The following is a 19,778-nucleotide window of genomic DNA, read 5'->3' on the forward strand; positions in this document are numbered from 1 at the left end:
CATGTCAAACCAACATAATAGCTGTCTTTGACAGGGTAACAAGCCTGGTGGATGGGGGGGCGGGGAAGTGGTAGACATGGTATATTTTGACTTTAGTGAGACTTCTGATAATATCTCGCATGACCTTCTCATAAACAAACTAGGGAAATATAATCTAGATGGAGGTAAACTTGATAATTGGTTGGTGAAATCTACGTATAGAACTCACCACCAATCTGAGGGCTTGTGCATCGCTTCCTTACAGTCTGCCCTGAGTTTGGGACTCGTGCTCTTGAGCCACTGCAGCACTGTTTGATATGAGGCTAAAGCTTTCTTTGCCTTGTGAGTTTTTCAGTGTAAGAGCCGTTGTGTGTGTACAGTGCCTTTCACAAGGGACCCCGATCTGTGTCTGGGCCTTTAGGAACTACTGAAGTTCAGATACAAATAAATATTTTTTATATCTTTTTCAAATAGATAAACACATCTAAAGACTCCTATAGACTAGACTGCATGGGCCTAATACTGGACACCTAGTGCAAAACTGGAGAAATCAGGCCTTATACAAGGGATTTCTGTTGGGAGGTGGGTGGGTAATCAATTCTCTCCTTCAATCACTGGGAACAGAGAACCACTGAAGCTGCTCTGAAGCCACTAAGAGAACCCATGTGCAACCATAAATTCAGAGATCCACCTGCTCCGGGTGAGTATTTATGCCAGCTGATCAGTGTAGTCACAGAACCAAGATCCCTCTGCTGTGCTGCAGAACAGCACCACGTGGCTTGCTGTGGCATGTACTCCCCTTGGTGTCCCCCTTCATAAAGCAGCCCTGGCTGTTCCACTATGTCTTAGGGCCTTCCACACATAGGAGGGCAGAAGCAGGATTTGGCCCTACTGACGCCTTCATAAACATGATTTTAAAGGTGCCTGGCTCATTTTGAGTTATTTTCCCCATTGTTTAATCTTAGAGATCACAGAAATTTAGGCATCCTCATCTTACCGGTAGCTGATATAGATCCCTTTATGGAAAAGTCTTAGAGAATTTAATAGGGTGGAGCCAATAGTTAAATAGGTTACACCACCTTCTATAATTCTAGAGAAGGGACGTAAATTTCTATTACATTCTACAGCCTGCTTCTAAAGTTTCACAGAAAAGATACAATTTTCTCTCAATTTCTACAGAATTTTTCCATAAAGATCCACCTGAATGAACTAGAGCAGACAGCAGGCCTTCCTGTTTTCAGTATTTGTTTGTCCAAAGGTGTGGCTGGAATTCCTTCTGGATGTCAGAAAGCACCAGGAAAATCAAATAATTGGCAGTGAGGCTACTATAACAGCTGACATAAATTCTCAGGATCTATTTCTCGCTGCTTATAAGCATGCAAGGGTTGTGAGTGAACTTTCAGGTAGCACATTTCTCCGAAAGGACAGTGACAGGGCATTGAACATCCCGGTTAATTGACTATTTTGGAAGCATATTTATAAGTCCTTTGTTCCATATAAAAAGGCTGATCGCTATGCTGACATGAACACAAAACTGCTCAGCAATAAAGCAGACCTGATGCATTTTCAAAATTATTTGCCCTTGTCATCCTCAGGCCTAATTTAGAGTTTCAGCTTTTGAATTTACTGGGCTCTAAAATATAACTTCAAGCTCAAATCTTATCAACGAAGCTCAAATTACCTCCTTCCTTCCTTCCTTAATTTTAATGCAAAAAGTTTGATGCCTGATATTCTTATGATATGTGGACTTTAACAATGGTTTAAAAGATTCATTCCCTCCATGTGCATACACTGAAACAAACATCTACATTTTTTGGCTGAATTGCTTTTATATCAGGTATCTGAAGCCTGAAAACAAAGAAATACATGTAGGCCCTATGGGGACCTTTTCTAGAGTGAGCTTTGGTGGCTGCAGGGGGAATCCTTCCTAATAGGCAACATTTACTTCTGAACAAGAATAACACGTTTAGAACTATAACCAGCCTAGGAAAAACTCCATTATTGTTTCTTGTTGTCCATCTCCATATGGGATCAAATCCAGATTCCTATCAATTTCTTACTATCCACACGCAGCATTTTTAGAGATTTTATTGTTTGTGGTTCCTTGCTAATTAACATAACCATGTGAAATTATTTCTCAGTGCCAGGTTGAACGCACCAAGTGTAACTCTGAGCTCAAGAAACAGAACATACTCTATGGCTGGTTTATATTTCAGCTTGTGGCTTGACAATGAACTTCTCAGAATTGAAGATTTCAGGAGCGGGTGGGATTTTTGTAAAACAAACATCTTTTTTGAAAGAGAACAGTGCTTTTTTCCCCTCCAGGTGCCAAATTCACTGAATAAACTGTGTGACATAGTATAACACAAGGTGTCTTTGGCAGTACAGTACCTGGATGGGTAGCCAGCTGCACTGATACGGATGGTTTCCAACACACCACAGGCTCTTAGCTGCTGGACTGCTCTCTTTGGATCAAATCTGCAATTACAAGTCATAATGATACAGATGAGCACAGTTTCCCACTCCATGCACAAAATGAAAAGAAACCTAGCAGCAGAGTATCCGGAGGCAATGACAAGAATATTTACATTGGCAACCTTTCCAATACAGCTGGATTCCATTTCTGCCTATATACACAGCATGTACAGAAAGAAACTCTGCCAATTACTATCTCCTGCATGTTGGGAGAGCTCAATTAGCTGTGGCTTGGAACTCCTTGACTGGAATTCTTTGAGCAGGTGGATTAACGTGCGACCTATGCAGCACTGTTAAACGTTTTCAGGAGAAAGAGCTGAGTTGCTGGCTAACAGAAAGATAGACATCAATGGGCAGAATGGGATGCGATGACTGCACCACAACATAACCTATGATAACAGTACAAAGTGCTTTTCTGCACAGCCAGAAAACCCATTCATCTGAGGTCTATAAGATGCTACATTTTGTAACAACAGTGTAATAAGGCTCTGCTGTAAAGGGCAATGAAATTCTTAGGGAAGACAACATCAACTTCAACTTCAATATGAAAAAACATTCTATACGATCAATACTATTACAGTTAATACCAAACAAAGTAATGATCAGATCCCACTTAGCTGGCTTTGGAAACCATATGAATTTAATGTGGTTTAGGAGCTTTAATCTTCGTATCAATGGAACTTTGCTATCTTAGACAGCACAGGGCCATATTCTATTTTGGTTCTGGGCACTGAACCCACATTGAGATCAGCTGGTGTTCATACAGAACAACATAGTAGACAGAGTCCATTTTCCACACCATGTGCACACAGAGGTCCTGATTCTCCACTCTGGCACCAGACACTGCATTTCAATGGGACTGCACTGGGGTAAAACAGGTGCAACAGAGCAGAGATTCAGAGATTCCAAGGTCAGAATGCACAATTGTGATCATCTAGTCTGACTTCCTGTATATCACAGGCCATAGAACTTCCCCAAATTAATTCCTAGCACACATCTAGAAAAACATCTCATCATGTGATGATGAATGCACCACAACCCCAGTAAATTGTTCCAGTAGTTAATTACCCTCACTGCTAAAAATATTTCACCTTATTTCAAATCTGAATTTGTCTAGCTTCAACTCCCAGACATTGGATCATATTATATAGATTTGTCTGCTAGATTAAAGTGCCCATTATTAAATATCTGTTCCCCATGAAGGTACTTACAGACTGTAATCAAGTCACCCCTTAACTTTCTCTTTGTTAAACTAAATAGATGGAGCGCCTCAAGTCTATCACAATGAGGCATGTTTTCTAATTATGTAAGCATTCTTGTGGCTCTTCTCCGAATTTATCAACATCTTTCTGGACTTGTGCAGACCAAACTGGACACAGTATTCTAACAGAGGTCACACCGGTGCCAAATACAGAGGTTAAAGAACCTCTCTATTCCTCGAGATTCCAATTTATGCATCCAAGGATTGCATTAGTTCTTTTGGCCAGAGTGTCACCCTGGGAGTTTGTGTTCAGCTGATTATCTATCACAATCTCCAAAACGTTTTCAGAGTGTCTGCTTTCCAGGATAGAGTCCCTCATCCTATATGTATGACCTATGTTCTTTGCTCATAGATGTATACATTTAGCCACAGTAAAAACGCATATTGTTTGCTTGTGCCCAGATTAGCAAGTGATTCATATCATTCTGTATCAGTGACCTGTCCTCTATTATTTACTAGTCCCCCAATTTGTGTGTCATCTGCAAACTTTATCAGTCATGATTTTATGTTTTCTTCACGTTAATTGATAAAAATATTAAATAAAGTAGGGCCAAGAACTGATCCCTGCGAGACCTAGAAACACACCCGCTCAGTGATGATCCCTCATTTACAATTACATTTTGACACCTATCAGTCAGCCAGCTTTTAATCTGTTTAATGTGTGCCATGTCAATTTTAGGTTATTTTTCTCTTTTAATCAAAATAGTGTGTGGTACCAAGTCAAATGCCTTACAGACGTCTATGTCTATTACATCAACATTGTTAACTTTATCAACGAAACTTGTAATCTCATGAACAAAAGATATCAACTTTGTTGACAGCACCTATTTTCAATAAACCTATGTTGATTGGCATTAATTATATTACCCTCCTTTAACTCTATATTGATTAAGTCTTGTATCTGCAGCTCCATTATTTGCCTGGGATTGATGTCAGACTGACAGACCTGTAATTATCCAGGTCATCCCGTTTACCCTTTTAAATATTGGCACATCATTAACTTTCTTCCAGTCTTCTAGAACTTCCACAGTTCTCCAAGACTTATTGAAGATCAACATTAATGGTCCAGTGAGGCCCTCAGCCATCTCTTTTAAAACTCTTGGATGCAAGTTAGCTGGACCTGCTGATGTAAAAGGGTCTAACTTTAATAGCTGCTGTTTAACATCCTCCTGAGATACCAGTGGAATGGAAAGAGTGCTTTCATCATCATACATTATGACATCATCTGCTTTTTCCCCAAATACAAATTTTCCCAAATTCAGAAACAGCCCCATAATTCTCAGCACCATTAGTACCACGAATTGCCACACTATGGCCCTGTAAGGTACTTGGATTGGAAACTATACACACGCTATTTTGATGGACAACCTTACAGAGGCATACAGATGCCTCTGGGTAGCATCTGTTTATTTCAGGCACTACCCTAGCTGCGTGTGGTAAGGTGGCACTGCTCACAAAGGGGAAAACAGGTCCCTATATGTATGTTGGGATTCTGAATGTCCCTAATGTTTCCATCTGGAGATCAAGAATTCATGAACATTTTTTAAATTGCTCAGCTGCGCTAGAGAAGTGTAAGAAATATACCTCTGCTATTTTCCGCATTTTTAAACTCAGCAGTACTGTCAAGTCCACAGCGAGTTATCCATTATAATACCACGAAGAAAAAGAGCAGAAGTTTAACCTGTCACTCACTCCAGTCAGGAATCCAAGGGGGTACAATTTTAATAATAATAAATAATAGCAATGTTAGCAACTTTCATCCTGAAGGATCCCAAAGCAATTTATACTGTATATAAAGAGATCTCTTTGAAATGTAGCCACCTGGTCTAAACCATAGTCACCTTGCAGGTGGATCATAGCAATCAGTCTTCACCCATTGCACTATTTAGCATAGGAAGAGTCAAAAAATCTCTCCAACTAAACTATACAGGGAACTTTGCATCAGTAGATTATATTGTTTAGTCTGCAGAAGAGAAGAATGAGGGGGGATTTGATAGATGCTTTCAACTACCTGAAAGGGGGTTCCAAAGAGAATGGATCTAGACTGTTCTCAGTGGTAGCAGATGACAGAACAAGAAGCAATGGTCTCAAGTTGCAGTGGGGGAGGTTTAGGTTGGATATTAGGAAAAATTTTTTTACTAAGAGTGGTGAAGCACTGGAATGGGTTACCTCGGGAAGTGGTGGAATCTCCATCCTTAGTGGTTTTTAAGGTCAGACTTGACAAAGCCCTGGCTGGGATGATTTAGTTGGGTTTGGTCCTGCTTTGAGCAGGGGGTTGGACTAGATGACCCCCTAGGTCCCTGATATTCTATGATTCTATGATATTCACTCAAAATAACATTTGGCCAAGTTACTTGAGTTAACTCTCTCTTCTCTAGCAAAAAAATTCTCTGGGGTCTATGACGTCAAGAACTTGGCATTCCAATCTCAACGTTAAGCAACTTTCAGTATGATGTACGGTAGGAGTTATGAACACAACTCCTAGGTGTAGCTACTTGGAATTGTAGTTGTAACCACTCTTTACATTTCACTACACTAAAAATAAATACCTACATAAATAAAAATCCTCTAGAATAAAAGATCACACAGATGAGGCTGTTACCACTTCTCACATTAGCTGGATCAATGAATAACTAAACATTAAGGAAATAATAATAAATTTACCACTCACTTCTTTTTTTCTTGACTTGGGAGGCAGAAAGGTCTAGTGGATTGAACATGGCCTGGGACCAGGAGCTATAATTCATGAGTTCTGCCATGGACTCAATGTATGCTCTTGAGCAAATCAATTAAGCCAAAATTTTCAGAAGAGCTTAAAGCTAGCCATCTACGTCCATATTTAGGCACCTAAACAAGTGGTCTGAGCACCCAGCAACTGCCACTGAAATCAAAAGTGTTCCATGGAGGAAGTCATTGGGAGCTTGAAAATGAGGCTACCTATTTAAGTACCTAAATGTGGATTTAGGAACTTAACTTTAGGCTCATACTTTTGAAAATCCTGGCCTTAACCTTTCATTGCCTCAGTTTCTTCATCTATAAATCACACATACAATTACTTGCTTATCTAACCTGAATGTTGGGAAAAACTGAGTTAACATTTGTATAGCACTTTGAAAATGGAAAGGATAAGCTGTGAAATGTGAACTGCAGGATCTTAAGTTGCTTAAGATGGTGGCAATAAGGCTTAATACTAGTTAGGATTCCTGGATCACCAGTACCAGACAAGTAGACTCCTCTGAGGCAGGGTGGAGATCCTGATCTCTAGCAAGGGGGTAGTGATGTGAATAAACCTCAACCAGTGTTTTCCAGTTGACAAACAGGGAGTGCAACCTCAACCATCCCACCCCAGAGTATTTTCTTGTGGTGCCTGCTGTTTTCAGGATATGACGTACACAATGGGCATACGGACACCTGCACTGCAAATGAGATTCATGTGCGCTTTCAGGCTGGAAGAAGAATTCTTGGATCTACTTTGGTTTTCCCTTTGTTTTGAAAACTTCAGTTTTGAAACTCCGCAGTTGCCCCTTAGGAAGCTTTACATCAAACACTGCAGTGTCACCATTCCGGGACCATGCCTAGAGAGACTAGAACAGCCAGTCACACTTGTATGCCTGCAACTTGTTTCAGTTTTGCACCTGTAATCATGTGTAGGTACAACTGATGTCATTTAGAATTTGATGATTAGTTACTTGACCACACCTTAAGACTATTTATAAATGGGCATCAGTTGTACCCTGAATACTTGGGGGGAAATGGGAATGCAAAATTGAAGGTGAAAAATTGAATACTCAGCTAAGGCTGGGCTGAAAATTGAGCCATGTGGACAGATGAGTCTCATAGCTCCCTGATTGGAAAGACTAGATCATTTCACCTTGGAGGCTACTTCGCTTCCACTCTCGGGGGTTAGAAAATACTTCCATGACATAATCATACCGGTAACATAATCTGTTTGGCATTTGCCGGTGTAGGTGAATGTTATGCCATTTTGTAGATACAAATTGGCTACAAGATTTTAAAATTGGCTCTGAGTGGCAGTTGTGTTAGAATAAAACCGGACTTGTGGAATTATAGATCACATCAGCAAACAAACGTTCGTTCCTTATCACTCTGATACTATAGGAGACCTATGTGCTTATACAATCCTATTAATAACTTCAAGAACTACTCCATCATGGTTTTCTACTATCTCCAACAGCAGCCTATAGCAGGCCCTTTAGAAGACACCTAAAAGGGAGCAACCTTGGGTCCTTTTAATCAATGGCAAAATTCCACTGACTTAAATAGAACAGAATTGGACCTAAATACATTCTTCCAAATGGTAATACAGAAAAGCTGTATCAGCTCACTATAATTATTTGTCCATCTTATTTAAACTACATGTGTACTCCTCGTAACTGCTGTGGGAGGTCTGGTCATCTCCTCAATCAAAATTCTATCACTCACACAACTGGACTACTCTATCAGCTGATATGAATCATGTTTTTGGACTTCTATTACAACAAATACGTAAAAGGAACAAAAAATACCCCAGGCACAAACAAAGTGCTTTCAATGGAAATTTAAGGAAGTAAGCCACAATAGTTGCTTATCCTGTCTTTTCATTTCTCTCCCTCTGCTATTATTCATTGTTTATCACTGTATCTGTGCAATTTAACTCTAATGTGTTGTGCGCTTCTAAGATATAATTTGATCAGACGCTATTGCAGAAGCAATAGTACTGCATCGTATTGGACTGGGATATTGTATGTGGTTAGTCTGGGTCAGTATATTTGCTAGTGTGGGCTGCATTTTTCTCCCATTCTATAGCACTTGGAGAGATGTTCTTCCACACTTCCACACTTCTAATATGTTCAACCATTAAAACAAAATAAACCAAGAGGCGTATCTTCAATCAACAGGAGACACTGATTATGGGACAACAGTTCTTAGAATTATCTGAGTTACAGAATTTGAAATTCTTAACTTTAACTAGTCATGCAACAAATTCCAAGCACTCAAACTACTGTGCTGTAGTATAAACCCCTATGATAGGTAATCCCAGTAAACTAGTAATAGTCTTTCAGAACCCACCAGTAACTGTACACCCTCAACTCCTCTTGAAATCAGCAGGGCTTGAGGGAGATCAAAGGCTTAGAGCACATTTTAGAAGAACCATTTTGTAAAAGGACTTGTCACTTTTAAGAGGAATGGAACTCCAAATATTTTAATGTATAGAGACTTTTCAGACCTTTTTACTATGAAATGCTAGAGCAGCTAGATATGTTGGCTTATCTTAAAGTGGAACTTACTTGAATGGAAGTTTCTCATCATTTGGCTTGATGCAGCGCACGTAGTGTGGAGTAGTAGCATTCAGCGTCTCCATCAATAAATGCAAGGAGTTTCGGAACTGAAAGAGACCAGAACAACAACAAAAAATAATCTACTAATCTTTTAGTGATGGGGAGGGAAGGGGTGAATTTGGAGTGTTGAAACTCTAAATTAGGGCTGAAGATGATAAGGGCAAAATTGGAGTATATTCTAAATCAAAGACAAAAAAGACTACTTTACAAGCAGACATCAGTGATAAGCGGAATCCTGAACCAGCCCATGGGTATGAAAAAAATATGAATTTTCATATAAACCCAGATTGTACTCTAGAACTCTTGGTTCTACACAACAAACACAAGAGCTACATCAAAGCAATGTTGTAGGACAATACCAAGGGACAATTTTGTGGTTTGAGGCATCATCCCCTCAACTGAGATGTTAAAGGATCCTATCAAGCTATCTTTGGCAGTTCTACAGAGAGAAGTAAAAAGTATCACTGGCTCTTTAATAGAGAGCAAGATACACTCAAGGTTTAACACCAGCATTTTCAATAAAACATGTTCCAATGAGTCCTGCACCAGCTTTTGTGCTCCTTATTCCATATCTCAATCATGACCTATCAAGATAACTGAAGTCAACTCATTTATGGTCTTCCTAAATCCCTCCTCTCTAAACTTCAGGGGGAAAGCCAGATTATTCAGTCCACTCCAATAAGCAGGCCTATCTTAAACTCTCATCATCTTTCACTCTCAGTGGCTTCATCGTAATCTCTGCATCAAAATCAATATGTCCTCCTGCCTTCAGGATTCTATTTATGACCTTGACTTCACTTTCCCTCTCTAATCTCACACCCATCTATTCCTTTGACTGCTCATTCTGCTCATCTCTTTTTGCTTTCTCTCCGTCCAGTTCCCTTTACTCTGCACAACTGGAGGTTGCTGGTCTATTTGTGTCACTCTATCTTTGAAATGCTCCTCCTATCACTGGCATGTTGAGCCAGTTTCTCTTTTTCTACCACTTTTTTTCTCCTCTGTATCTTATGGCTGACCCACATGGTAAATAGTTTTGTGACCCAACATCCAAAAGACACCACAGTGCATCGTAACTTTAAATTATTGCTGTAATATCTACACTATCACTGACTATTATAAATAACTGCTCCATGTACTACGGTCACTACACTACTTTTTACTTCATAACTTTGCAAAGGGCTTGGGAAGAACTAGAGAAGGAAAGTTGCTATGTAAAGGACTAGGCTTTAAATCCAGTGAAGACTTTACCTGGTGCCCCACGGTTTTCTTGTGCTCTTTGTTGGCAGCTTTCATAGCTGGTCTGGCAGAACGGACGCTGATTTTGGGAGCGGCTCCCTTTATGGTAGGAGTAGCAGGCACAGAATCCTTTTCATCTTGAAATAAGTCAGCTACCATTTGATACTAAGAGGGAGACAGGAAGACCATAAGCATCTATGCCATCTATTATGTTTACCAGAGGAATTGCACCCCGAGCCACATTGTAGCGAAGACAACTTGCAGGTGTTCTCAACCTAAACTTCTAAAACTGGGCCAGAGTTACAGGTGAGAAAAGGGTAAGCAAACATGACCACGATTAAAAAATCTTGAACGTGCATAAACAGCGTCAGATAGGGCCATCGGGTATTTTGTTATGTAGGTGATCTGATGAGGATTTTCATTTTTGTTAAAAGACCCATCTGAACAGCTGTGGCATGTAAAGCAGAAATGCTGTTTAAAGCACAGGGATCAGTGAGAAAGTCAGACTAGATGATCATAATGGTCCCTTCTGACCTTAGAGTCTATGAGAAAAAGGACAATGTTCAGTTCATATCACAAGCCTCAATTGCATTGTCACTGTACAGTCCGCTAGGAAACAAGCCCAGTTGCTGGTATCTTAAGGGGTTCATCTATCTCTACATGCTATAAAGCTTGCTCAACATTCTGTTCTCAGAAGGGAATGGGAGAGTTCTGCTACTGTTTAAAATGTCTCCTCAACATCAGTGACTATTCCTCCCTTTCAGGAAAGTCGTCCAGTTCTTCATGCAGCAAGAAATGCTGTCAGAATAATGTTCCAGTGCTGTCAGTGACTCACGGCATATTGCTTGCTATTTCACTCACTAAAATAGAATCTGATTTGTAAGATAGACGGAAGCTGGCTGGTTCTGGGATTTCAAAGCCAGTCTTGTTTGTCAACCTGATCAGATCAAATTGGCACCCACCACCCCAATTTCTTGAATTTCACCATTTACAAACAGTAACAACACAAGACGAGGGCAGACCCAGACCACCATTCTGCTGCTACTGAACCTTCTCTTTCAACTCTTTGGAACTAAACCAGATGCTCTGAAAGTCTTGTGCCTCTGGCCATATAGCAGCACCATTTGTGTGTAACACAAAAAAGGAGCACACGTGAAAGTTTTACAAAGCCAGGTAAAATGGGCCAGCATCTTCAAATTTTGATTAGGTTAAACACCTCCAATACATACGGGCACATAAATAAGCCTGGCCAGTTTTTCAGATGTGCTGAGGTCCCGCCTGACTCATTCAAATCCAGTTACATATCTATTTATTCAGCTTTCCCCTTCAAAGTAGATCTACACTTAAATTATATACAGTATCTTTTATTCTTTGCTGTTCATTACTATGGCTTGATGTGGAGACTACTAAAGTAAGCTGCAGTATGATTCAACTGTTCAGCCAGACATTAGTTAGTAAGGAAATGGAATTCCACCTCAACTCGAGTGCCCCGGGGCCTGGGAGGAGGTCAAGCACACACAGAATGGTGACGAAGCGTGGTATAAGAACCTATGTAGACTAGAACAGAACATACCGCAGCCTTGTGGTGCTTATGATGTGGCATGCACAGCAGATGAGTGTTCAGAGAGAAAGCATGGTCAACAGGAAAGCCCTGCACAAACCCACATACTTACTTGTTATGCAACCAGAAAGGTCTTGTGGCAAGGGGTGATGGCACTACCTGGTCCCTCTACAAACAAGGGGTTAACCTGGGCTCTGTTTTTCCTTTCACCTTGCACAGGTGCTTAGGGGAAGGATTATAAACTGGCTGTTTGAGAGAGAGTGTGGGAAACCGGGGTTATAGAACTGGGTTAATCCTAGTCTGGGGGAGTTTAATGTTACTTATCCTCGGGGGCGGCTCCAGGAACCAGCACAGCAAGTGTGTGCCTGGGGCGGCAGCGTGCTTCCCCCCATGAGGGAGTCAGGCAGCCTTCGGCAGCGTTTCTGCAGGAGGTCCGCCGGTCCCACGGCTTCGGCGGCAATTCGGCGCAAGGCACCGAAGGCGTGGGACTGTCCGATCACCTGCAGAAATGCCACCGAATCCGCGTGACCTGCGGACCGCCCACAGGCATGCCACCGAAGACCACCTGACTGCCGTGCTTGGGGCGGCAAAAACCATAGAGCCGCCCCTGCTTATCCTCTCCCCACACTTAGGCTAACTTGGCTGGATTCCTGATTATCCTTTGGAGGAATCCCTTGCTGACTCCTTGGGAGGGTTTGTTTCTGCTGCGTCTGTCCTCCACGGGACATGCCTGCAGTGGTGAAAGATTATCAGATTCATTTGTACCAGCAGTTCTTAGTCAGGAACTACAACTCTGTAAAGGGGCAGCCAGTCCAATCCTCAGTTCCTGTGCCTATAGTAAAATATAGGGTCATTTCCAGCTTCACTAGTCCTGGATATTTATTTGCCCAGCCTGGTAGCATAGCAATCTAAATCCCACAAAGGAAATCAATCGGTTAACATTACATTATCATTTCGCTTGAGAGAGCTCTGAGACAGCACACCCTGGGGGTTTGGCTTTATGCTCATGGGTTTTTATTTTAATCTCAGCGGCCCATAGCCCACTCATCTCCTACCTCCAGTAACATGCCAAATGAAGGCTAGCAACTTCTTCAGCTAAGTGTCTCCTTCTGCTTTACACAGGCATCCTGACAGCTGTTTTATTTTCACAGAACTGTAATGTCCCATGCGCTTTGACTGTCACAAAAATGGGATGTTTGGGTGGCAGGTGTTTGCAGCTGGAGGCCAACCAACAGATTTCAGTTTGGTAGCTTGCCTGACAATGCAATGCAATGCCATACAGTCATTTCAAGTTCTAAAATAGCTTTGCAGCATGCAGTTGTCAGTGTTTTTTCATTGAATCACCTACCTGATTGACACTAACATCAAAGGAGGCACTCTAATATTGAGGATGGTTAGTAAGTGTATGCCCCAATCTAGGCAGCAGATCCTCAGCTGGTGTAAATATTCAGAGCTCCACTGAAATCAATGGAGCTACAGAAGTTGGCATCTTTAAATGTTTTAAGATCGTAAGTTGCTTTCTTTGAGTCTTATTAAGTGCCAAGAGCATGCTCAGCACTGTACAACGATGGTGAATTGTTATATTCGGTCTAAACAGCATATGCTCATTCTTTTGATCTATGATAAAATCAGTTCTCTCTGCTTTGAGTCATCTCTTTACTTTGTTTTGCTCCTATAGGGCTGCTGAAAACTAATTAACTGCTTCATAAGTCTTTTACTATGTGATTGGCCACAATAATTGCCTTCCAACTACTGTAATGCAATTTCACCTTGGTGGGAGTTCTTCAACAAGGATCTGTTTTCTGAAGTAGAGGTGGGAGTGGGAACTGGGGTTCATTGGTGTTCATTTCTGGGGTCTCCCCCCATTCCTAATACCATATTATGTATATTGGCCTGATCCTGCCCCATTGAAGTTTGGCTACTGACTTCAAAAAGTCAGATAGTGCAGAAAAAAGTTCTGCACATGTCAGTTTTGCTCATATGTGTCCCCCTCTCCTGGCTCGCAGAGGATGCTAGGTATAACATTACTCCCACTAACGGAGATTTTCCTTTGTTTCACAGGGAAAGGGGCCTGCATTTTTGAAGCAGGAGGCCCAGATTGATATTTCCATTTATGACTGAAGTCCACATCATGATTGTGTGAGAAACAGCTGATAAAGATAAGATCTATGTTGCCACTGAATCAATACCACATGACACTAAAAATGCAGCATTTTGAAGGCTTAGCTAAGGGCATGACTTCACCAGCAATGTTAAAGGGCCGCTGCGGCGGCACTTTAACGTGGCTGTGTAGTTGCGGCACAAGCGCTGGGAGAGCTCTTCCAGCGCTATAAAAAACCCACCTCCATGAGGGGAGCAGCTACGAGCTGAAACTTGCAGCGCTGTAAAGTGGCAGTGTAGACAAGCCCTAAAACAAAGCAACCTCTGTACTGTACGAAGATGGATACAAATGCATATACACTAGTCATCTACCTCCACATAAGTGTAACGATATTTAAAGAAGAACACTCAGCTACAGCAGGCAGTGCGGTTAACAAGAATGCAAAGTGAAAATAAAATCTCTTTGCCTCTTCCCCACAGAATAAGATGCAGGGTCACGTTAGCTGCAGAACACAGACAGCCGATGCAAAGTGCTGATAAAGGGTCTTTAGACAGCCAGTTCAAAGAAAGGAATTACACCACCTTGCACATCACATCTAGATTTGGCCCTGTGAAATTAAATTATGAAGAAAGAATCAGGGAGAGGGAAAATATCTTGGTAATAAACCCACAACTCAGGTTGTGCCGTACTAAATGAGTGAACTGTAGGTGAAAGTTGTGTATCCATGGTTCAAGGCTGCTTTAATAAACTATCCCAAATTAACTGCAGTTCCCCTCCTCAACTGCAGCGTGAACGTAAGGGCTACAGGAAAATCCAACAGAAACCTTCCAGACACTATCACCGCTGCAGGATTGCTCATGACAGCATGGAGGGAACTGGCTGAATAATTCATCATGCAGCGTCAATTTCCTACCGATTACCTGGAGTTTTTAATAAGCTCTAATCAGAGTTTTTCAAGGTAAATTGTGCAGGCTTCCTGAGGACATGGAGCTTTTAATTTTGAACATTATTAAAGCCCACTTCCACAGTCATTAGACCAGAAATTGCCCATGTGGACAAGAAAATCACACACCTCGGCGTTTTCATATGAATCCATCATTGCACACCAGAGCAAACTGCTGACAATGCTCAATTAGTTTCCCATTCTGAATCTAGCTATATTTATATCTATATTAAAACTCCTGATTGAAGTCCCCCCAAGAAGTGCTTTCACTTGTTTCCCCTCTTGTCACGTTCTTGCTCATTTTGTCGTGGTTTTGGAGGTCAGTGGTATCCCTGCTAGTTCTTAAACCAAAGGAGAAAGGCATGACAAGGCTCCTGGGAAATAAACCAGACTTGAATGGCCTCGCTCCATAGCTAATGGGACATTGAACAGACTGCAGGAAACAGATAACACTGCGTAAATGGCAGGTTAATTTCACTTCATTGAGAGGCTTCAGATGAATGGAAAGAAAAAGCCAACAGAGACAAAAGCGGCCTACAGCTGAACAGGCAACACAGATGTCTGTTTGCAAGGTTCGGAGGGGATTCAACAGTTAGCCATTTTAGGAATGACAGACAGGTTAGCAAATGCTTGCTCCGATCTGGGCTTTACTGGTACAGGATTCTGCAGCATGGCTGCTCTCAGGACACCAAAGTGCTCTTCCTTGTCGAATGAATATTGTGCCGGCCCTGTGCATACACAGCACTAGTGCTCTGACTGATATCAAGATTTTATTCTCCGGGACTGCAATCTACACCCTGATCTTAGGACTTTCCAAGTCTCAGTTCAATAGCTGGACTTTGTAAAACTAGAGGACTGAGATGGTAAAATGAAAAACAAAACAACAATAAGGTATTTTTAAGTTGTAGGATGAGAATAAATAGGATTGTGTACTGTAGGATTGGACTAGTTCACAAGAATTTTCCAATACCCTTATGGTTACCTCATTTTCTTAAAACAAGGAATCAAAGAAAAGACTGCCTTATTTGAATTCTTAATCAAAACCATTTGCGGAGCAGTTTGCATTCATTTAAAGATCCTAAGAGTGTGATACAAAATTAATAGATGAAATCCTATCAGGAGATAAAGCAAGATACTGAGATCCGGGACTGGGTTCTATTCTGGGCATTGCCACTATCTGACTTAGATCAAGTCATTTAGCCATTTGGTGCCTCAGTTTACGTATCTGTAATTAAATATCAATTAAATTAGAAGGGACTGAGCTGCAAAGTTTGAATCTGGTTCTCCCAAAATGTGGGTGTTTTGATCTGGGGTTCTGGTTCAGGTCCATCTCTTTTAATAAATATTTGTACAGTGCTTTGAGATTCTCAGATAAGCAACCTGTAAATGCTAAGTCCTATAATTGTCAAACTTGACTTTTTCAGCCAATCTCATTGAGACCTTAAAAAATTAAGTTACATTGGCTTCAAATGTAAAATTAATAAGGAGCTCTCAAATTTGGTAATTTCACTGATGCACATTAGAGCTTTTCTATCTATTTTTAACACATTTGCTAAAGATGTGGACACTCCACTCTGTTGGCAAAGCTTGCATGCTCCAGAAGCCAATTTTTTCTGGTTCAAGAAACCTACCAAGTTTACAGCTTGCAAAGCTGATGGAACCTGTAATCTTCAGAGGCCAAAGATCCCTTTTTCAAGGAACTTATTATTCAAAGTCAGATACTCCATTAGAATTGCTGGAACTGGGAGCCAGTGAGTTTACAGGATACACAGCAGAGAAAGCCACAGGGACAGGTACCGTATAACACTGGTGTGAGATTATAACATACTGCAGCTTTTCTGCCTCCTTTTCCTTGACTCTCAGGTCAGTTTCTTTGGCACACTGGTCTACTTCCCATTTTTGATGGTCACAGTCCTTCTCTATATTAGCCATTTCCACTCTTTTGGTCCATTCTGCAACTTCCAACTTCTATAACTATCTCAGCTCATTTGAATTGTGTGGCTGCCTCATTGAGGGCTATTTCTTAGCCCTCATTTCCTTTAGCAAGTCTACTTATTTTTTACACTTCCTTTTGTTCTAGCCTCACCTGAAATAAACAAAGAGAAAACAATAAAACCGTGATCTCTGGCACTTGTCCCAGTTTCTTCACTTGAGAATCACTTAAAACTAATCTTCCAGTGCTTAAAGAGCAAACCTCAGATAAAATAGCAAGCTGGGTGTACATCCCGCTTGACAACACCATCGTAACACGCTGCTGGGGATACTGAGAGCTGGGAGCCACAGCATTACCCTCACGACACAGCAAGGGTGAGCTTTGCTGGAGATTACATTGTGTGTCAGCTCCCTGTCTTCCTCATCAGCAAGCTCCTCCAGGCTCTCCCAGCCCAAACCTTGCCTCACAGGTAACAATCAGTGAACTCCAGCCCCCACGCTCCACAGAGAGGTTTCGCTGCAATGCATAGCCCCTATCAGTGTTCACAGAAGGTATTAACTTTGCTGCACTTTTAAAGATTCAGTACATTACAGCTTATTAACTTAACTGGAGCAAACACACACTTCAAACACAGCATGGACTGATTTATAGTAAAAATAAAACAAGTTTATTAACAAAAGGACATTGGTTAAGTGACATCAAGTAGCAGAGATAAAAGTAGAAATGGTTACAAACCTCTAAAATAGAGATGTAAAAGGCTAACCGGAAAGCATAGTGTTACTGATTAACCGCCTTAACCGTTAACCCTCACGGCGCTCAGCTGTGGCACGTGGCCGGAGCGGGTGCCATTCCCAGCTGTATTGCCCGGCCGAAGTGGCAGTCCCCAGCCGGAGTGGCCCCAGCCCCAGCTGTGCTGGCCAGATGGGCCCGAGCCACTTACATGGTTTACCGTTTAAACGACATATTTTTAACCATTTAAACGGTTAGGTTTTTAGACGGTATTTATATCCCTAATCTAAAAGTGAAGCCGCATCTAAAACGTAAATCTAGCAAGAAACAGTCTTTGTTCAAGATGGTTTCTCTCACCCCAATCTTTTTTCCAGCCTTTCCTGGCCAGGACCCATCACCGAGATCAAATTGTTTGGATTCTTTGTCTCCAAAGGTCAAGGAGAAAGATGGAGTCTCTCTCGCTCTCTCTCTCTCTTCCTTATTTCCTCAAAGGGATTGTCTTTGTCTTACAGGTCAGAAAGCCCACCTAGGGCTCAGCTCTGCTTGCTTTATGTCTCCCAGGGAATCAACCCCATGTCAATGTTGCAGTCTCCTGTGATTTTACAATGCAAATGACCTTCCTACAACCTCTGATGGAAATGGGCAGTCCATTGTCCATGTCTCTGTTCACATCTGGCTCAGTTTGCTACTGAGCCAGAGGTGTTTGCCTTCCCCTTTGTCTGGAAAATACCTGTTTTGCCTCCTTTGTCTTTTTACAGTCTCTAGAACATAATATCAGAGAGTATCCATAATTCCTAGTGTTGCTACAAATGTTTCAGTGATATTAATAACGAGCATGTTAGTAGTCTTTTTGCCAATGACACATTACATGACATCTTTCAGATACAGATTATAACAGTAGTAAATTGGGATCCTAGTGTCACAGAGATCAAAGAACTTTTTTGTTGTTGGCTGTAAACCTTAATGTATTATTTGTTAATGTTGCACATTGTAGCATATATGGACTGTAAGGTTATGGGAGCTGTGACAATGTTTGGAATTTCTTGTACGCTGAGTCCTTGATATTTTTACGTTAATGCTATATTAACTCTATTTAATAAAAATGCAAAAAAAAAATTAGAGTTGTGAACATATAGCTTACATGGAAGCAACAACAGTAACTGTGGCATACTGCAGTGAAGTAAAAAGTAAATGCTTTTTCATCTACAAGCATTGCATTGATGGCCCAGGATAGCAGGTTCAAAGAAGTGCTCTGCAATGCCACCTGCAACATATGGGTTTAATTCCTGATCATGGTCTTTTAATCTCTGGATCAGGTGAGGCTGGAGGTGCTTCAAAGACCGTGCACATTGTCCCAGGGTGGGAGAAGGGCAGGAAGGGAGAGAGAAAGAAAAGAAAGCTTCATTGTCATTGAGCAGTGACACTTCTTTGGAAGTGAAATCACTCCCATGTAGACATCCAGCACAAAACCCATGTATCACTTAAATCCTCAAAATAAGGATTAAGAGGGATTTAAGTGGTGCATATACCTTGGGCTGGCCCTCTGTACTGGGGTGATCTTCACCCTGACTGACTAAGGAGTAGGGTCAGCAAGTTGTGAAGGGGGTTCCCATCAAGTCAAGTTGATTGAAAGATGGTGGTCATGATTTAGGACCTCAAACATGGCAGGGGATATACAGCAGGGAGGAGATTGCGGGTTATATGAATGAAGAGAATACCTGGGTAAAATGACCGTTTAAGTTCACTTTTTACATTTACTTTTTATTTTTGCTCTTGACCGTGTAGACTGTGAGAGCTTTTGCACAAACTCCTGGGTGTTTTAAAATGAGCAGAGAAACTGAAAGAATTTAGCAATGTCAACTTTGGTTTAATGTGGACTATTTTCCAACCCTTCTGCTCTTACCTTGCTGGCCTTCAGTATGTTGATCTGTTCTTCATATACAGTGTCCCTATTTTTCTCCAGAAATCCATCAGACTGATACTCCACCTACCACACAAAGCAATGGAGAAACGGAATGGTGGTTAAACCCCTTAGAATGCATCTACACTGCAATTAAACACCCCTGGCTGGCAACCATTACCTGCGTTGGGCTCACACGGCTTGGGCTGTGGGGCTGTGATATGGTAGTGTAGACATTAAGGCTCATGCAGGAGCCTGGGTTCTGGGACTCTCCCAACTCTGGGGTCCCAGAGCTCAGGCTCCAGCATTGCAATTGTACAG

General features: G+C 41.5%; 1 protein-coding gene across 3 annotated transcripts in view; it reads right to left on the minus strand.

The window, feature by feature from the left end:
* Positions 1 to 19,778, minus strand: part of MYO5B (myosin VB) — a 347,217-nt gene that overhangs the window by 102,971 nt on the left and 224,468 nt on the right. For all 3 annotated transcript variants that reach the window (XM_039543124.1, XM_039543123.1, XM_039543125.1), the window contains 4 exons: positions 19,461 to 19,544; positions 10,303 to 10,455; positions 9,004 to 9,101; positions 2,371 to 2,457 (listed from right to left, as the gene is read on the minus strand). In XM_039543124.1, the coding sequence (XP_039399058.1) occupies positions 2,371 to 2,457; positions 9,004 to 9,101; positions 10,303 to 10,455; positions 19,461 to 19,544 (422 nt within the window). The remainder of the gene's footprint in view (positions 1 to 2,370; positions 2,458 to 9,003; positions 9,102 to 10,302; positions 10,456 to 19,460; positions 19,545 to 19,778) is intronic.

Source organism: Mauremys reevesii, linkage group 6 (assembly GCF_016161935.1).
Source record: "Mauremys reevesii isolate NIE-2019 linkage group 6, ASM1616193v1, whole genome shotgun sequence".
In the NCBI taxonomy this organism is placed as follows: Eukaryota; Metazoa; Chordata; order Testudines; family Geoemydidae; genus Mauremys; species Mauremys reevesii.